The sequence below is a fragment of the Trichechus manatus genome, unplaced genomic scaffold (genome assembly GCF_000243295.1).
Source record: "Trichechus manatus latirostris isolate Lorelei unplaced genomic scaffold, TriManLat1.0 scaffold00148, whole genome shotgun sequence".
In the NCBI taxonomy this organism is placed as follows: domain Eukaryota; kingdom Metazoa; phylum Chordata; class Mammalia; order Sirenia; family Trichechidae; genus Trichechus; species Trichechus manatus.
The window spans coordinates 4,480,905-4,497,538 of record NW_004444084.1 but is presented as its reverse complement, the minus strand read 5'-3'; the positions used below and the strand labels follow the sequence as shown (position 1 = coordinate 4,497,538).

The 16,634-nt window shown below is 36.4% G+C and overlaps 1 protein-coding gene across 2 annotated transcripts in view; it reads left to right on the top strand.

Moving 5' to 3' along the window:
- CNTN5 (contactin 5) overlaps nt 1–14,524 on the top strand; it is a 1,437,272-nt gene extending 1,422,748 nt beyond the window's left edge. For both annotated transcript variants that reach the window (XM_023740130.1, XM_004385875.1), the window contains 2 exons: nt 6,656–6,824; nt 11,725–14,524. In XM_023740130.1, the coding sequence (XP_023595898.1) occupies nt 6,656–6,824; nt 11,725–11,828 (273 nt within the window). In that variant the 3' untranslated portion in view covers nt 11,829–14,524. The remainder of the gene's footprint in view (nt 1–6,655; nt 6,825–11,724) is intronic.
- Nucleotides 14,525–16,634: the final 2,110 nt, after the last annotated feature.

Sequence of the window (16,634 nt, the reverse complement as noted above, 5' to 3'; positions counted from 1 at the left end):
ACAAGAATCTGAGTATAGTATGAAGATGACTCCATAAAGCATGGTGTCAAGACCAGCAGAGCTTAGGCAGACAACCATGGCATTCCCTTCCAGCAGACAAACTTGGCTAGCAGATGGCAAAGACTGGACAATGTAGTTTAAGTAGAAAGACTCTCTATTAGCAAAATTGCAGAAGAAAAACACTAGGATCGGCATTAAAAAAAAAAAAAAAAGTTCCTGTTGTGTAGATTCCCTCTCATGGCAATCCCATGTGTTTCAGGGTAGAACTATGCTCCATGGGGTTTTCAATGGCTATGACCTTTCAGAGGTAGATCACCAGGCCTTTCTTCTGAGGCACCTCTGGGTGGATTCAAATCATCAAGCTTTTGGTTAGTAGCCAAGAGCAGGACCAGCATACTAGGTAGTAGAGAATCCACGGAGAGAGTCAGCAAGATCCAAAAATAAACCCAAATCTTACATATAGTCATCCTGCCATGTTCCAACAACAGCTCTGAGAATATTTTTACACAGTTTGTTTTTGAAAAACAACTGTTTCTCTGATTTTCAAGTGTACATGTTGTATGTATTGAATTGGCTGAGTTTCAAATTCTTGTTCTATAATGTTTGATTCCATTACTACCTTAAACTCCACACAGAAATTATTAGTTGAATATTATTGTTAGTAGGATTTTAAATATTTCAATAATATTTAGATTAAAACGTATCATTATAGGTGGGTTTTCAACTATCAGAGACAGTAACATAGCACTTTGTATCTAAAGTACTAAAATTCTGAAGCTGAAAACTGAAGAAGTAATAAATAGAATATATGTTTTAAGGTGATTCCTAGTAGGAATATTTTAAGACGCAAACTGCAGCATTTCTTATATACTGCAATTAGTTTGGATCAGACACCCCTGTGTCACACGCACCTTCTTGCTTAGGGAAGAATCAATAGCCTGGTTCCTCTTAGTTGTCTAAAGTTATGACATGTAGGCACACATTACCGGAGGATTTTTTTTTTTTTTTTTTTTTTGATTGACTTGAAATTGCTGCATCTCCTTATATCCATTAGAAGGAAGAACTGGTTCCAGAGAAAGGAATCTGCTAAAGGCAGGGGACCTCAGAGCCTTCTCTCTTGCAGTTAAACCTCATCAGACCCTTTGATGGACAGGCTGACACTCAACAGGAGACCTACTGCAAAAATGGACATAAAGGGCTCCATAAGGGACAGGGAGCTCTAGACTGATGACGTGGACTTAACACAGGGCCTGGGTTTCACAGGGCAGGTAGCTAAGTATGAAAGCCGTTCCTGATACACGCAAAATGAGGCAAGAATGTGATCAGAAACAATGGCTGAGAATCTGAATACAAACTAAAGAGATGTAGAACATTAGCATGGAATCCCTTTTTTATGAGTGTAACTTTGAGAAGAACTACTGCAGCCCTGCCAAGAATCTGCATTGACTCCAGTAGTTAAAGAGCTGTAATATCTAAACGGAAGCTCATCCCGTGTAGAATGACCAGGGCTAGGCATGATGCTGGGAAGAAGAAGACCTCTTCTTTGATTCCTACTACATGTCAAGAAACTACTACCAGGTCAACAGTGGCACCAGTGTAATAGTGGGCCACCTCTTCTTAAACACAACAGTGTGTGGCAGTCACAAAAGAGTAACCAAAGTAGGGGCATGTCAGCACACTGATCATTTGTCTTTCCACAAAGTAGTATGAGGCAGGCCTGCCCTGTTTAGATCAAGTTAGCCCCTGGGGTTCTTGGAAAATTTAAGGTGAGGGATTTCCTGTGGATCAGAGTAAAAGAGAGCTTCCACAATTAACTGGGATATCCAAAGAGAGATAACTTTATTTTCACTCTTTGTCTTTGCCAAGCTACTTTACTTATACAAGCAACAGGATTCACTGGAAATGTAAGTGGTATGTAGGTTTGAGGCTGAAACCTTGGTGCCTGAGATTTAAAATGCCGGGATTGTGTATTCCACCGTTTGCATTAAGTTCAGTCTAAGGTTGATGAGGAGTCCCTGGGTGGTGTAAACAATTAACACACTCAGCTGCTAAACAAAAGGTTGGAGGTTCGAGTCGACCCAGAGTTTCCTTAGAAGAAAAGTCTGGTGAGCTACAGCTGAAAAATCAGCCATTGAAAACCTATGTAGCACACATAGGGTCACTATGAGTTGGAGTCAACTCCACAGCAACTGGTAAGTTTGATGAACTCAGAAAAGTCCTCATCTAGAAGTTTTCCAGATTGTGAAAACGATTGAAAAATAATAAACATGGAAGAAAAATGGATTCATTCCGTAGGCTTCATCTATGAACAATCCACTAATCCCTTCATTTTTATAGTTAAGATACTATCTACAGGATACAATTCATTCTCAAATAGTAGACCACAAAAATAGCTCGTGTTAGCCTAATAAGATAAAACAGCAGAATTTGAGATTTGACCAATCCATTTTCTAAGACAGCACAGATCTTACTTCTCTTACTTGATTTCAGAGATTGGAGTATCAGCAATATGTATAACTACAATATATTACCAGAGAAAGATATAATGGTAAGAGAAATTTTGTCCAAAGATGTTAGGAGGGAAAGGGAGATTTTCCCCAACAGGGAATCTGATAAGCACCCTCAAAAGGATCCAAAAGTACAGGAAAAGAAGGATGGAATTGGGTTACATACATTGTGTCATAAGTAAAACATTACAACTGAATCTATTCAGATAAACAGTAAGCATTATCTAACGGTGAAATTTCTTACTGCTTTGTTGTTGATACTGTCCAAGACATCCTGTACTCCTTGGAATTTTGTTTAAGTCCAGATTTAATAGTAATAATGTCAAGACACCACAGTTTCAAATAAAAAATAAGAGAAACAGAAGTATGAAGAATCAGGAAAACGCTGGAAAAGGTTTTTTGCTTGTAGATGGTTTATCTCTGGTAGACATGGCTACAATTTATTCCCTCTCAAACAAAATAACTTTCCATTTTAGAAGTTAAATGAAACTTGGCAATTCATTTAACTTATATATGACTTCTTGAAGTTAATTAATATATACCACTTTGTTTATGTCTTTTTACATTTCCCAGTTCAGAATCAGGTGTACATTTTATTAACACATTATTTATAAATGATCAGGAAAATGGAACAAAAAACTTAAATAAGAGATTTTCTACTTCACTTATTTTTCCCAAATAAATGCTTTTTAAGTGAAGAAAACTCTTTATTTTTATAAATTTCCTAGTTTGGGGTCTGTATTTCAAGTCCTTACTAATTTTATCATATTATATGTCTAATCATTCATTACTAGAGTTCTTGAAGAAATACCAGTTATAAAACTAGGAAAACTAAAGTATACGTAGCCATAATTCTTTTTTTCTTAATGATCTTGAGACTGGAGAAAAATTGTTTTTCTTTACACTGTGAATTTAAACAGCCTCTGGTGGCACAACGGTTAAAGCACTCGGCTGCTAACCGAAAGGTCAGTGGTTCGAACCCACCAGCCACTCTGTGGGAGAAAGATGTGACAGTCTGCTTCCATAAAGATTTACAACCTATCTGTCCTTTAGGGTTGCTGTGAGTCGGAATTGACCTCAACGGGTTTGGTTTGGTTTATCCCCACCTCGTACGGACTATGCCTGAGTGAAAGGGAAAATATATACTAAATGTTTCACTTGTGCAAGTATCTACTCGCCCCCACCAAGAGAAACTTTTGTACATTCAGAAAAGGCACAAGCGGTCAGAAGGAATTCAGGACAAGGGACTCAGGCTACATACAAAGAAAACACAGTCTTGTTTTTCTTCTCTGCTTCTAGAATTATATCCTTTCCTAGACTGGCACAAAGGTTAAACGCTTGGCTGCTAACCAAGAGCTTAGCCATTAGAACCCACCAGCGGCTCCACGGGACAAAGACCTGGCAATCTGCTCACATAAAGATTACAACCTAGAAAACCCTGTGGGGTAGTTCTGTTGTCTCACATCGGGTCATTAAGGGTCAAAATATGAGACTCAGCTTTTTCCCTGTGATTCCTGGAAATTAAAAAGACTCACATATAATGGCTTAAACTGGGTGTTATGGTTGTGTTGTTGTTGTTGTTAGCTGCCCTCAAGTCAGCCCTGAGCTCATGGTGACCCTGTGCATAACAGAAGAAAATGCGAGGTGCAGCCACCTGTGGGGTCACGGGTACATGAGATTTATTACACTATCCTCTTCACAGTTGATTATTTTTGAAGTTTTTCATAATAAATTTTTTAAACAACAGAAATGGGTCATACATGTTGAGTATTTACAAGAAGCAGACTTATGGAAATCTTTGGTGGAGGGGGAGAGGTATGCACAGAGAAAGATTAAATAGAACATCATACAAGCAAACATCTGAAAATTGCCCATAAGGCAGTCCTGTTCTTGAAAGTCCTGCCAGTCACCCTACTGCCAGTGGCTTCTCATTGCTAGATAACCCCGAGTGCTTCCCAGTTTTTGTTCATTTTGCTGACACCTCCTCACCCACTCCAATGCCACTGGGGCTTCAGAGACCTTACACTTTTCTTGAAGAGCAGTTGTCCCCATTTACTATTCCCAAGATGCTCCAGTGGTGAAAAGATCTTTCTTTTATAGGATCCATCCTTCTCAAGAGTATTTGCGGGTATAACCACCAAAACTAATTCCGTTATATTCTCAAGGACAGTCATCTCATTCTGTTGTGTTACTGTCACACGATAGGCTCAAGCATAGCAACGATTGTGAGGATGATGCAGGACCAGGCAGCGTCATGCTGTTGTACATAGGGTCGCTATGAGTAGGAGCTGACTCGATGGGACTTAACAGCATCACACATATAGAAGAGTCATTTCAAGATCATGCCTTTTATAACAGTAGAACCACATTTTTTTTTTAAGGATCGTCTCTTTGAATAACCCATTGCTCTAAGTTTTTTAAAAAAGAATTTTAGAATAGTCTTGACAATACATTTAGACAAATTCTTTTATGCCTGAAGATAGCTGTCATCACAACTGCCAATCTATAAACGTCCAGATTCTAAATATATTCCCTGACCTCCTTACTGTCAGTAACTATTTTTGACATGTCTTGACAGCACCTTAACCTTCTCATATTGCGCATTCTTATCCATATTTTCTAAATCAGAATTTTTAATGAGCCAAGATTCTCTAAAGCACCTAAGACCAATCATTAATTTAATGTATCTTATCATTTACTAGTATACCTACTTACCAACTCACAGCACTACATTTCCCTGGATATATTGGTAAAAGCCACATTTAATCTCAAACTCCTTTTGGTACCATTAACTGATCTTTTTCCTGCTTTTACCTTTTGTTATTAAATCTCAACCGATCCACAAATTTCTCTTCAACTCTGGGTTTTACAGCAACATTAGATATGCATTGCTGGCTGCGTTTTTTTTTTTTTTTTTTGTCATAAGAATTGTAATTTATTGAACAGTAAATAGTCACTCCCCTGCCAATCCTCACCAATTTACATACTTTCCCATTCCCATAAATTTTCTTTCTAATTACCTCATGTGGATGATCAGAATTCTAATTCATTGCACTGCTACAGTCAAAATCAGAGGCATAAATTCTGATACATTTGTGATTTTTTTAAGCCAAAAGAACCTGCCATAGGATTCTTCCAGGAAGTCTTACTGATTCCCCAAATCTTGGCTAAGTATCCCCCTCTGTGTGCTGCTATAGCACTAAATATGTACCCTATTGCAGTAATATCGCATTACTTATTGTAATACTTATTGTATTACTTATCTGTCTCCAGGATTAGACTGTAAGTGCCATGAGGGCAAGAACCATGTGGTCTTGTTCTCTGATGAATCAGCAGTATAAAGCACTATGCCTGACCCATATGAGATGCCTAATACATATTTAGGATGTTCTTATCACTTTAAATTACATTGAGGCTGTGGTATCCTTCCCAGTAAGGATTTCAGTACATACAATTACTGTGCATGTCATAGTTTTATAGAGAAGTCACTTCTCTCGCAAGAGCCTGAAGGAAATTTAAATTTATGAAAGACGAACAAAGTAAGATGGAGGACACACACGTTATCAGAATGCAGAGGGGAGGATCGGGTACAGGCAGGATTCAATATATGAAAAGACTACTTTTCTAAAGTATTTACTTTTTTATTTATTTTTTGTATGTAGGTTAGTTCAAGCTCAAAATACATTTTCCATAAGAAAAAAATTATAATTTTTTTTAATTTCCCAAGCTAGTCCATCTTTTATTATGCAACTGAAATACTGACCCATTGACAATGAACAATGATGGCAGCAAAAGAAGTAGCTGTCTCTTATTACACTTATCACGCACCAAGTCCTGTGCTAGGTATTTTACATACATTCTGTCATTTCATTCTCTTAACAAAACCATAAAGTAGGTATTATTATCTTCACTGTATGAAAGAGAGACCTGAGACTTAGAAAAGCTAGTCACTTGCCCAAGCTTGCCCTTCCACAGCACCTTATATATACTTCCATTGTTGTATATACCACATGCATTTAATTTACTTACATATCTCTATAAGCTGTGAGCATCTCATGCTTAGCTCAGAATCTAACATGCAGTAGGTAGTTAATAAACATTTGGAATCCTGAATTGTTAAATGTTTAAACTTCTGTTATTACTTGTAGGTTTTTTATACGCAAGAGGGTCACAGCAACAGTGAAGTCATTGAAACACAGAAACCTCAAGCAGTAGTACCACTCCCTGATGCAGGAGTATACATTATTGAAGTTCGAGCCTACAGTGAAGGAGGGGATGGAACAGCTAGTTCCCAAATCAGAGTACCATCCTATTCAGGTAAGTCGTGACATAAGAGGCCCAATTCGATGACCGTCAATGATACGAAGATTGTGTAAACCTCATGACAACTGAGGGGATGGATTGCCTGGTTCAGAAATTTTGAAAGGTTTCTCTTTATACTCTGATTTCTTTATTATCCTCGGACTAACTACTACTAGACCGGGAACTAGCGTTTCCACATCAGAAAATGATATGATATGGATACATATACTAGTTAGGAAAGTATTAGGTAAATTTTCATTAAAAGATTTTTGAAGATGAATTTAATCAGCAGGTAGTTATGAGCATTAATTACCTGTTGAGCCATCATCCCCAAGTAGAACTGCCAACCTAAAGGGAAGTCTCCAGTGATATCCTGTAGGGCTCTGTATACAGCCCTGTCTTATTCAAACTATGAATCACTTGGACTAAAACCCAGAGGCATTGTTTATGAATATTTTGATGCACAAAGTGAGATGGAAAGCAAATAAAGAGAAGAATATGATAGACTGAAATTTTGAGGAAAATCTATTGGCATAGTAATTGATAAATTGTAAATTCTTCAATTAAAAACACAAGATGAGATAAAGGACATTATTAGGACCATTAGTGAAATTTGAATAACGTGTGTAGATTAGATAATACTATTATATCAACATTAATTTCCTGATTTTTGAAAATGTTAATGGGGTTATATAAGAAAATGTTCTTATTTGTAAGAAACACATTGAAGTATATAGGGGTAAATGGACATAAAGTCTGCAACTTACTTTCAAAAGTTTCAGGAAAATACATGCTTTTAGAGAGAAAGAATAGTAAAGGTAGAGTGATAAAATGTTAACATATGGGAAATCTGAGTGAATTCCTTCTTCTTACAACTTTTTGGTACATCTAAAATCATTTCAAAACGAAAAGCAAAGAACAAAACGTAAGATGGGGGAATTCTAACTTTAAAAAAAAATTCAGGTAAAAAGAAGTAAGGATTTAAATATGTGTGGCTGCATAAAAGCTTAATACACTTTATGATTCATTTAGAAAAGTATAGTTTCAAGAACAAGAAAGATAGTAATGTCTCTACACTTCTTAGTGCACAGCTAAACTGATCAGATATGGATATTAAATTTTCCAGAGCATCTTGAGACTAAAGATTATTTGTGAAAAGTGAACAAGATGATGGCTCTCCTCTTTGCTTGCTTCATACGTCTCAAATTTCTAATAATAGTAATAATAATAATAATAATACAGCCAACTATACTAAGCACTGATCAAGTTCCTGGCATAACTCTAGGTGTTTTGCATATATTATCTCATTTCATCCTTCCAGCAACCCTATGAGTTAGGTACTTTATTATCCTCAGACCCTTTAAGGTTCCTTTCAACACCATCAGATTGTAAAGTATCATCTGAATAAAGTCAGCCTCAAGCTTGTAAGCACTTATAAAGACATGGATTCTCCCATTTATATTTTAATTAGCTTGTAACTTCTATTCCATGAAAAAAAGAAAAAGGATAATTTTTATTTTACAGTTAACAACATTTTGGCTAATACAACCCATTTCCTGGACTTCAGTAAATTAGAATTCCATAATATTGTCTACCTTAAACCAAAACAAAAAGCAGGAGCCCTGGTGGTACAGTGGTTAAGAGCTTGGCTGCTAACCAAAAGTTCAGCAGTTCAAATCCACCAGCAGCTCTACCTTGCTGTTGTTAGGTGCGTTCTGGCTGTACTTCTTCCAAGACAGATTTGTTCATTCTTCTGGCAGTCCATGATATTTTCAATATTTTTCGCCAACACCAAAATTCAAAGGCATAGATTCTTCTTCAATCTTCCTTATTCATTGTTCAGCTTTCACATGCATATGTTGTTATTGTTGTTAGGTGCTGTCGAGTCGGTTCCGACTCATAGCGACTCTATGTACAACAGAATAAAACATTGCCAAGTCCTGTGCCATGCTCACAATCGTTGTTATGCTTGAGCCCATTGTTGCAGCCACTGTGTCAATCCATCTAATTGAGTGTTTCCTCTTTTTCGCTGACCAAGCATAATGTCCTTCTCCAGGGACTGATCCCTCCTGATAACACGTCCAAACTATGTGAGATGTAATCTTGCCAGCCTTGCTTCTAAGGAGCATTCTGGCGGTACTTCTTCCAAGACAGATTTGTTCGTTCTTCTGGCAGTCTATGGTATATTCAATATTCTTCGCCAACATCACAATTCAAAGGCGTCAATTCATCTTCAGTCTGTCTACCTTATTCATCCTCCAGCCTTCACATGCATGTGAGGCAATTGAAAACACAATGTCTTGGGTCAGGTGCACCTTAGTCCTTAAAGAGACATCTTTGCCCTTTAACACTTTAAAGAGGTCTTTTGCAGCAGACTTGCCCAATGCAATGAGTCATTTGATTTCTTGACTGCTGTTTTCATGGGTAACTGCTGCTTAGACCCATATAATCTGAGCAATGGTTGGTTTCATCCTCATGACTTTTCAAAAACCAAAAGCCTAAGTAGTTGAAGGACTTCCCTTAAGTGAAAAAAATAGCTAGTTAGTTTTACAACTAAAACTATAACCCAGTACAATTGTTTGTTTTTTGCTATCCCAAACTGTTATGTTTTTGCTTTGTGTATTTTATGTGGGATTTGAGATATAGACACCACTCAGCATTCTGAAAGTGAGATATTTTTGTAAAAGTGTCATGTAAGTTGATTTACCAAGGACCCAGCTACTCACAAATAAGTAGAAAAGATGTTTTCACAGTTTTTGTTTATTAAGCATGATCATTCCACTCTGTGAGTCTTTTTTATCTTGCCTTTCTTATAGCTCACGTGGCTATACACTTTGCAATAGCCCCACTTTTGTACAAGTGGAAATAAATTTAACATTCTTCAATATGTTGATTAATAGGTTTTATTAGTGCATTAGCTATAAAATTTTTCAAAGAAAAGAAGCTTTGCTGCCTTTTTTGTGATTTACCAAATAAATGATCCTTCAGCTTTTAAGTAAACATCTGGAAAATAAATTTAGACTCATCTCTGTAAGGAAAATCACCAAAAAATTCCCTTAAACTCAATCTGGCCAGAGAAAATAACTTGATTGAAGAATAATTCCAAAAATCGGGTGCTATTGTAATATTGGTAGTAGTAGTATTAAGGTTTTAACCAAGGACAATCACTGTTTTAAGAGAGACAATGCATAAAAACATCTGGTTCTACTAATCCCTAACTCAGTGACTTTAAGTAAGTTTAAATATTTCTAAGCCCCAGTTTCAGCATTTGCAACAGGGAGGATAAGTAATAGTGCTTACTGTAGAGTGTTGTCAGGTTAAAACATCATAAGGTTTAGTAAAGCAAAAAGAAAGTTTTATTCAGCATATATTCAAAAGGACAAAAGTGGAAAAACAGGCAAGCATGCTGCCAGAGCTAGAATGTCTGCCCGAATCCAAGGAAAAATCACAGAACAGACAAAAGTGGGAAAACAGACAAGCATGCTACCACACCCATGTCTGCCAAGGCCAAAGAATATTACAGAGTAGGCAAGAATGGAAAAACAGGCAAGCATGCTGCCACAGCCATGCCTGCCCGAGTCTAAAAAACACTTACAGAGCCATCAGTATATATTAACATTACAAATGGGCAAAACCATTGAAAGCTTAGCCTTTTCAGATTGGCTAGAAACTGTGATCCTACATTTTGAATTGTCTTTCTTAACAATCATTGGTACAGGTTTCAGTAACGAGAGTCAGGGGGGTCTTCATTGGTCCAACAAATTTCTATTCACTAAATACTAATAGAAGAAGATAAGAATGGAAAGTCTTTTGTGTTGTGTTTGATTGGCTTTATGTGAAAGTTTCCCTAAGCTCCAGCTGGGTCACATTCTCTATGCTCAAGGAGAGGGAATAATAACTCCCATATTATTTCCCAAATCAGTAGGAATGTTGTGACAATCAAATAAGATAATGTGTATAAAGGGCTTATTTCAGTGCATGGCACATAATAAGCATTCATTAAATATCAGTCATGATGATGAGGCTTCAGAAGACTTCTGTTAGCATCTAAACGTAGTATTTAATGGTTATATGAAGCTACCATAACTATTTCTGACTAATCACTTCAGACCAGTTAGTGTTAACAAACGACCACATCAATACATTAACATTAACTGTATACATTGTTTTGGTCTCAAGAAGAGCTTCCTCTGGGTTTAAGTAAAAATGATGAAAGATATCTTCCCTTTGCCAAGTTTGACATGGGAATACAGAATTTAAGCCTACTCAACTGACACAGTCAAGTCAATCAAGGAACCAGTTTACTTTTTTATTATTAAATTGAACAATTAAAGTATTTAAGTTAGGAATGAATGTTGCCACAAACTTTTGCTAATTATTTTTGCTCTGTTTCCTGAACTATAGACAATAGGAATTGTTTTCTTTTTCATACTTGGAATTTGGGTGTTCCATTAGCACATCAGAAACCCTGGAGGTGTAGTGGTTAAGTGCTACGGCTGCTAACCAAAAGGTCAGCAGTTCGAATCCGCCAGGCGTTCCTTGGAAACTCTATGGGGCAGTTCTACTCTGTCCTATAGAGTCGCTGTGAGTTGGAATCCACTCAACAGCAACGGGTTTGTTTTTTGTTTTTTTTTTTTTAATTAGGGCATCATTGCTGAAAGTTACACTAAATCTCCAGATTAGATGTGTTTGTTAGATATGACAGAGCTCAATGGCCTTCTCAGCACAGTATTCCAGATATAATTCTGCCTTCTGTACAACTCTAGGAACCCCAAGCAATGTCTTATTTTATAAGCATGAGCAACACTGTCATCAGAAACAGGACCAATGTTGTGCTCGTTTGTCTTAAATATCTAAAATCTACTCTTTTCTAACCCAAGCCAAACCAAAATAATTTCTTTCTCTTTTTTCACAGGTGGAAAAATCACAAGTGCCCAGTCGACCCTCCACAGTCTATCTACATCCTCATCGTCAGTTACATTGCTCTTGGCATTGATGATCCCTTCAACATCTTGGTGAAAACTGCGGATTTGATTTCTTTCCTTTCCATTAGCTTGATAACAGCAGTGGATAGAGTGTAGTGTAAATGGAGAGACCAGGACCCTGAGATGAGCTTTAAAATTTGGGACTACCCATGGTGCACTTACAGGAGGTTGGGGGGAATGTTACTTATCTATCAGGTTTCTGTTTGGTTTTTGTAAATGGGGAGGACAGTTCTTGGTCCAATAAAAATATGCAGATTGTACGTAATGAATTTTTGTAAGCAAAGGTAATTTCTGTCAAATGTATTCTTTACTTTTTTAATATGTTGGATTTTGATTTTATATCTGATGACTCTGAGTGTGTGCCATCCATTTGTTAAGTAAGTAGTCTCTAGTAGATCTGTTTCAAACACAAATACAAAACTAAAGAATGAAAAGTTTACTTAAGACTCTGAGTCTAGAGTTTTTCATTTTCCCTTCGGATAACCATTCCAGTTTGACAAACCAGTGGGAGATATGAAAAATACTTCGGTTATGGGGTCCATTATAGGATAAGGACACAAAATATTTTCTGGAAAAATACTGTATGACTGAATAGCGAAATAGCAAGATTTGTCAATATGCTATTCTGTATGCATCCCTAGAGCAAGTTATTAGGGTAGGGAATAAGCCATTTACAGTAGTGCAAGGTAAATAGAAAGTGAGTCCAAATGAATTTAAGTGCTATTGTTTTTCATCAGTACTATGTTATTTAGCTGAAAATATAGTAGATGTTTATTTTTAATAACAAAAGATAATTTAAAGTCACACAAAAAAAATATGATTACTAAAAACTGCCAACACTGACATGCTGCCACGGTGCTAACTTGAAAATGAAATGAATGTGGGACAGAGCTGCTCCGTTTTTCCACTCCTGTCAAAACAGATGCTGAATTAGGTCCAAGGTTTTCTTTTAATTGCAAATAATTTTAAGAACAATAAAAATTTGTAGTGCAAGTAAATATATATATATACATAGGCTGTGGATTAAAATGGTTCACGCATGACAAATCTTTATTTTTTAAAACCAGTCCCTGTATCACCACTCACAAAATCTTACCAACTATTAAAATGAAGACGACCTCTTGGAAAATTTTTTTAAGTAAACTGTGGAAACATGGCTTCAGCACAGAGGCTTAGCTAGTCTAGCCAGCTGTGCACTACTTGATTCTCTGGCTTGAGAGGTGATCCCCATGTACTATTTTGGGGAGTCAACTTGACCCTAAGAGATCCTAAGTAGTTGTTGGAAAGCAAGGTGAAAGTTTCTATGTGATGATACATTATGACAGTTTTAGCAAAAATGGAGAACTTCCCAAAATTGGCCTTACACCTAGGAAGATGCCTGAAAGGAATGGTTATTGCAAAAAAAAACATATGCCAGAAAACGGCCTGGTGAAACTGAAGTTTTCCAGTTAATGCTAATATAAGAACAAAAAGTAGTTTTGTTTTGTTTTATTTTTCTTTTATATAGTCTAAACTTGTTAGTTCTGTTTGTATCTTTAACAACAAGGAAAATTAAGTGAAACTGAGATCAAACTGCTGGCTCTAGAGGTTACTTACTCACTGTAGAATAAGAGAAGGGATAGAAGCTTCTGTTCGGAACATCCTAAAAGATGGCTTCAGAAACACAACATAACTATTTATGTTAGTTACTGATTCTCTTTGGGGAAATTAAGTCCATGACACCTGTAAACAAGTAAAAAGTGATTTAAAAGACTATTTTAGTTGTCAGATTGTTAAAGTACTATTCTGGCAAATATTTGAGCCTGTAAATAATAACAACCAGTTGGCCTTTCTTGACCATCTCCATTGGAGTGGCAGAGGCTGGACTTTGTAGAAAGAGGGATGGTAACTGTTTGGCTGGAAAAAACAGGAGTTCTCTCCAAGTATGGTGTGGCTTACAGGAGCAAATTGTGCATCTGAAGAAAAAAAATGCAGCACGAACATAAACGAATGAGCAATAATCTTTATTTCATATTTGATGAATCAAACTATTTTCTTTAGGTCCCTAGTGTTATATACCAGACTTAGTAAAGGACTTTAAAGATCAAGTTATTACTAATACTCTTATAAAACACACCCCAGTAAAATATAATGTTAACACATGGCAAACTCAAATCAACCAATGTTTCCAACTAGTTGATGGATGGTACTTATCTGACAGAATATTTGCAAATAGAATGTCTGACGTTGTATTCTTACAAGAATCAGAGATATAGGATGTATTATTCAACATGCACAGAATACGTATTTTGCATCTTAAACCTATTTTAAAAACAGGTTTTAAATGTTTGTGTACTTATGTATTACTTTGTTACTTTGTAGAAAACAGAACAACGTTCCTTATCAAGGTACATTATTATTCAACTGCCGTACTGACTGAGCTTTTTCCTGGATGGGTTACACACAGTCTTAAGTCACAAAAGAGACTGTATTTTTGTATGATGTCAGTTGAACTGTTTAAAAAACAATTTCCTCGGAATTAGAAACTTCATGACAGCAAATGTTTTGCATACCAAAATGAAGATACTGTGGGCCCCATGTCAAACTGTTAAATATGTTGTATACAATCTGTATATATACTATATATAATGGTATATACCATGTGGAAGGCACAGTCAGATAATAGTTCTGTGTACTGTTCTTGTAACATTAGATCTTTTTAATAAACAATTCTCTTTTTATTGACTTTTATCTTCTCTCCTGTCAACTACATGAATGGCATTATTTATTTAATGCGGGCCACAGAATGTTCATGATGCTTATAGCATTTTCATGCTGAAATATCATTATGTTAGTACTCTGTATGCTATTATCATTTTAGGTTCAAAAATCTCCATAATGTCTATGGTAGTTCTTGGAAATTGGAAGCTATATCATAGAAAGAAAAAACAACAACGAGCAAAGAAGTAAGTAGAGATAGGATAAATTCAGTTAGGCTCACGATTTTCTTCACAAGAAAGGAGACCTCATTAAATGAGTTTTGCGAAGAGTTTGTTTAGTGCATACCTCTGCTTTGTTTAGAAACGTATTTCTAATCTATTCCAGGTACAAATCTCAGTTCTTCACTTTTAGCACCTCAGCACCATGTGCGCATTTCTTTTATAGCAGCATCCCATTATATCACAAAGATTTATTTAGCAATGTTTCTCCTGCACTATCTGAGCTATGAGGTACTTCAGGGTAGACTGTATTCTACTCATGGAGCGATTTCTCTCACCACTGCCTAGGACAGCTCCTAGCACACAGCAAGTGAGCAATAAATTGGATTTCATTTAATATTGGCCTTAAAATTTCCTTTAAAACTGGTTTCCCAAACCTGACGATCATCCAAATCACCAGGAAACCCAAATTTTAGAATTCTGATTCAGTAGATCTGAAACTAGGGAATTCTTATTTTCAAAATCCCCTGATGATTCAACTCTACTGATGGGAATCCGGTAAAATACATACATAATTTTACTAGAATATATAGTAAACTTATGTGTGCATTTACTCTTTGCCCTGGCAATCTTACTTCTCGGAATCTATCCCAAAGATAGACTAGAAAAACTATGCAACATTAAGGAAGTAAAGTAAGATGTAAAACAGTTAATATAATATACTCTCGTCTGTGTACGAAGTGGGAAAAATACCAATATACGTGCATACTTGCTAGTATTTTCAAAAATAAATAATGAGAAAAATAAACTAAAGACTACTAAACATGATTACCTATCGAGGAGGGAGAGAATGGGATATGGGAACAAACATGGAAGGAAGAGCTTTCTGAATGTACTTTATTTCATAGTTTTGACTTTGAAATTATAGAAATGTTTCACATTATTTTAAAAAATTAAACCCCCCCCCCAAAAAAAACAAAAACAAATGAACTGAACTATACTAACTATATATCAATCAAGTGGTTGATAAGGTAAAGTTTTTCTAGTTTTTTTTTTTTCTTTCTAGAAGACTGATAACCACATAGATAAGTATTTAAAGTCAGTATTTTGACAGTAAGGGGGTCTGGTGGCACAATGGTTAAGCACTTGGTTGCTAACCAATAGGTGGCCGGGTCGAACCCACCAGCAGCTCTGTGGAAGAAAGATGTGGCAGTCTGCTTCCATAATTACAGCCTTGGAAACCTTATGGGGCAGCTCTACTCTGTCCTATAGGGTCTCTATGAGTCGGAATTGACTTGATGGCAGTGGGTTTCTTTTGACAGTATACTCCTAGTGGGACATATATCCAAAGAACAAAAACAACAACAAAAAATAAACTATATTCGTTGGTTGCCTTGTTGGTAGCATAACTGGTATTATTGTTTTTTAATTGTGTAAGTATATAAATATAAATATTAAAAGTATGGAAAAGTGCAAATTTCAGGATAAAAGAGACAAAATTTTTTTTTTTTTTATTGTACTTCGGATGAAGTTTTACAGAACAAATAGTTTCTCGTTAAACAGTTAGTACACATATGGTTTTATGACAATGGTTAACAACCCCACAACATGTCAACACTGTCCCTTCTCAACCTTGGGTTCCCTATCACCAGCTTTCCTGTCCCCTCCTGCCTTCTAGTCCTTGTCCCTGGACTGTTTTGCCCCATTGGTCTCGTTTTGTTTTATGAGGCTATCTAATCTTTGGCTGAACGGTGAACCTCAGGAGTGACTTCATTACTGAGCTAAAAGGGTGTCCGGGGGGCCATACTCTCAGGGTTTCTCCAGTCTCTGTCAGGCCAGTAAATCTGGTCTTTTTTTGTGAGTTAGAATTTTGTTCTACATTTTTCTCCAGCTCTGTCTGGGGCCCTCTGTTGTGATCCCTG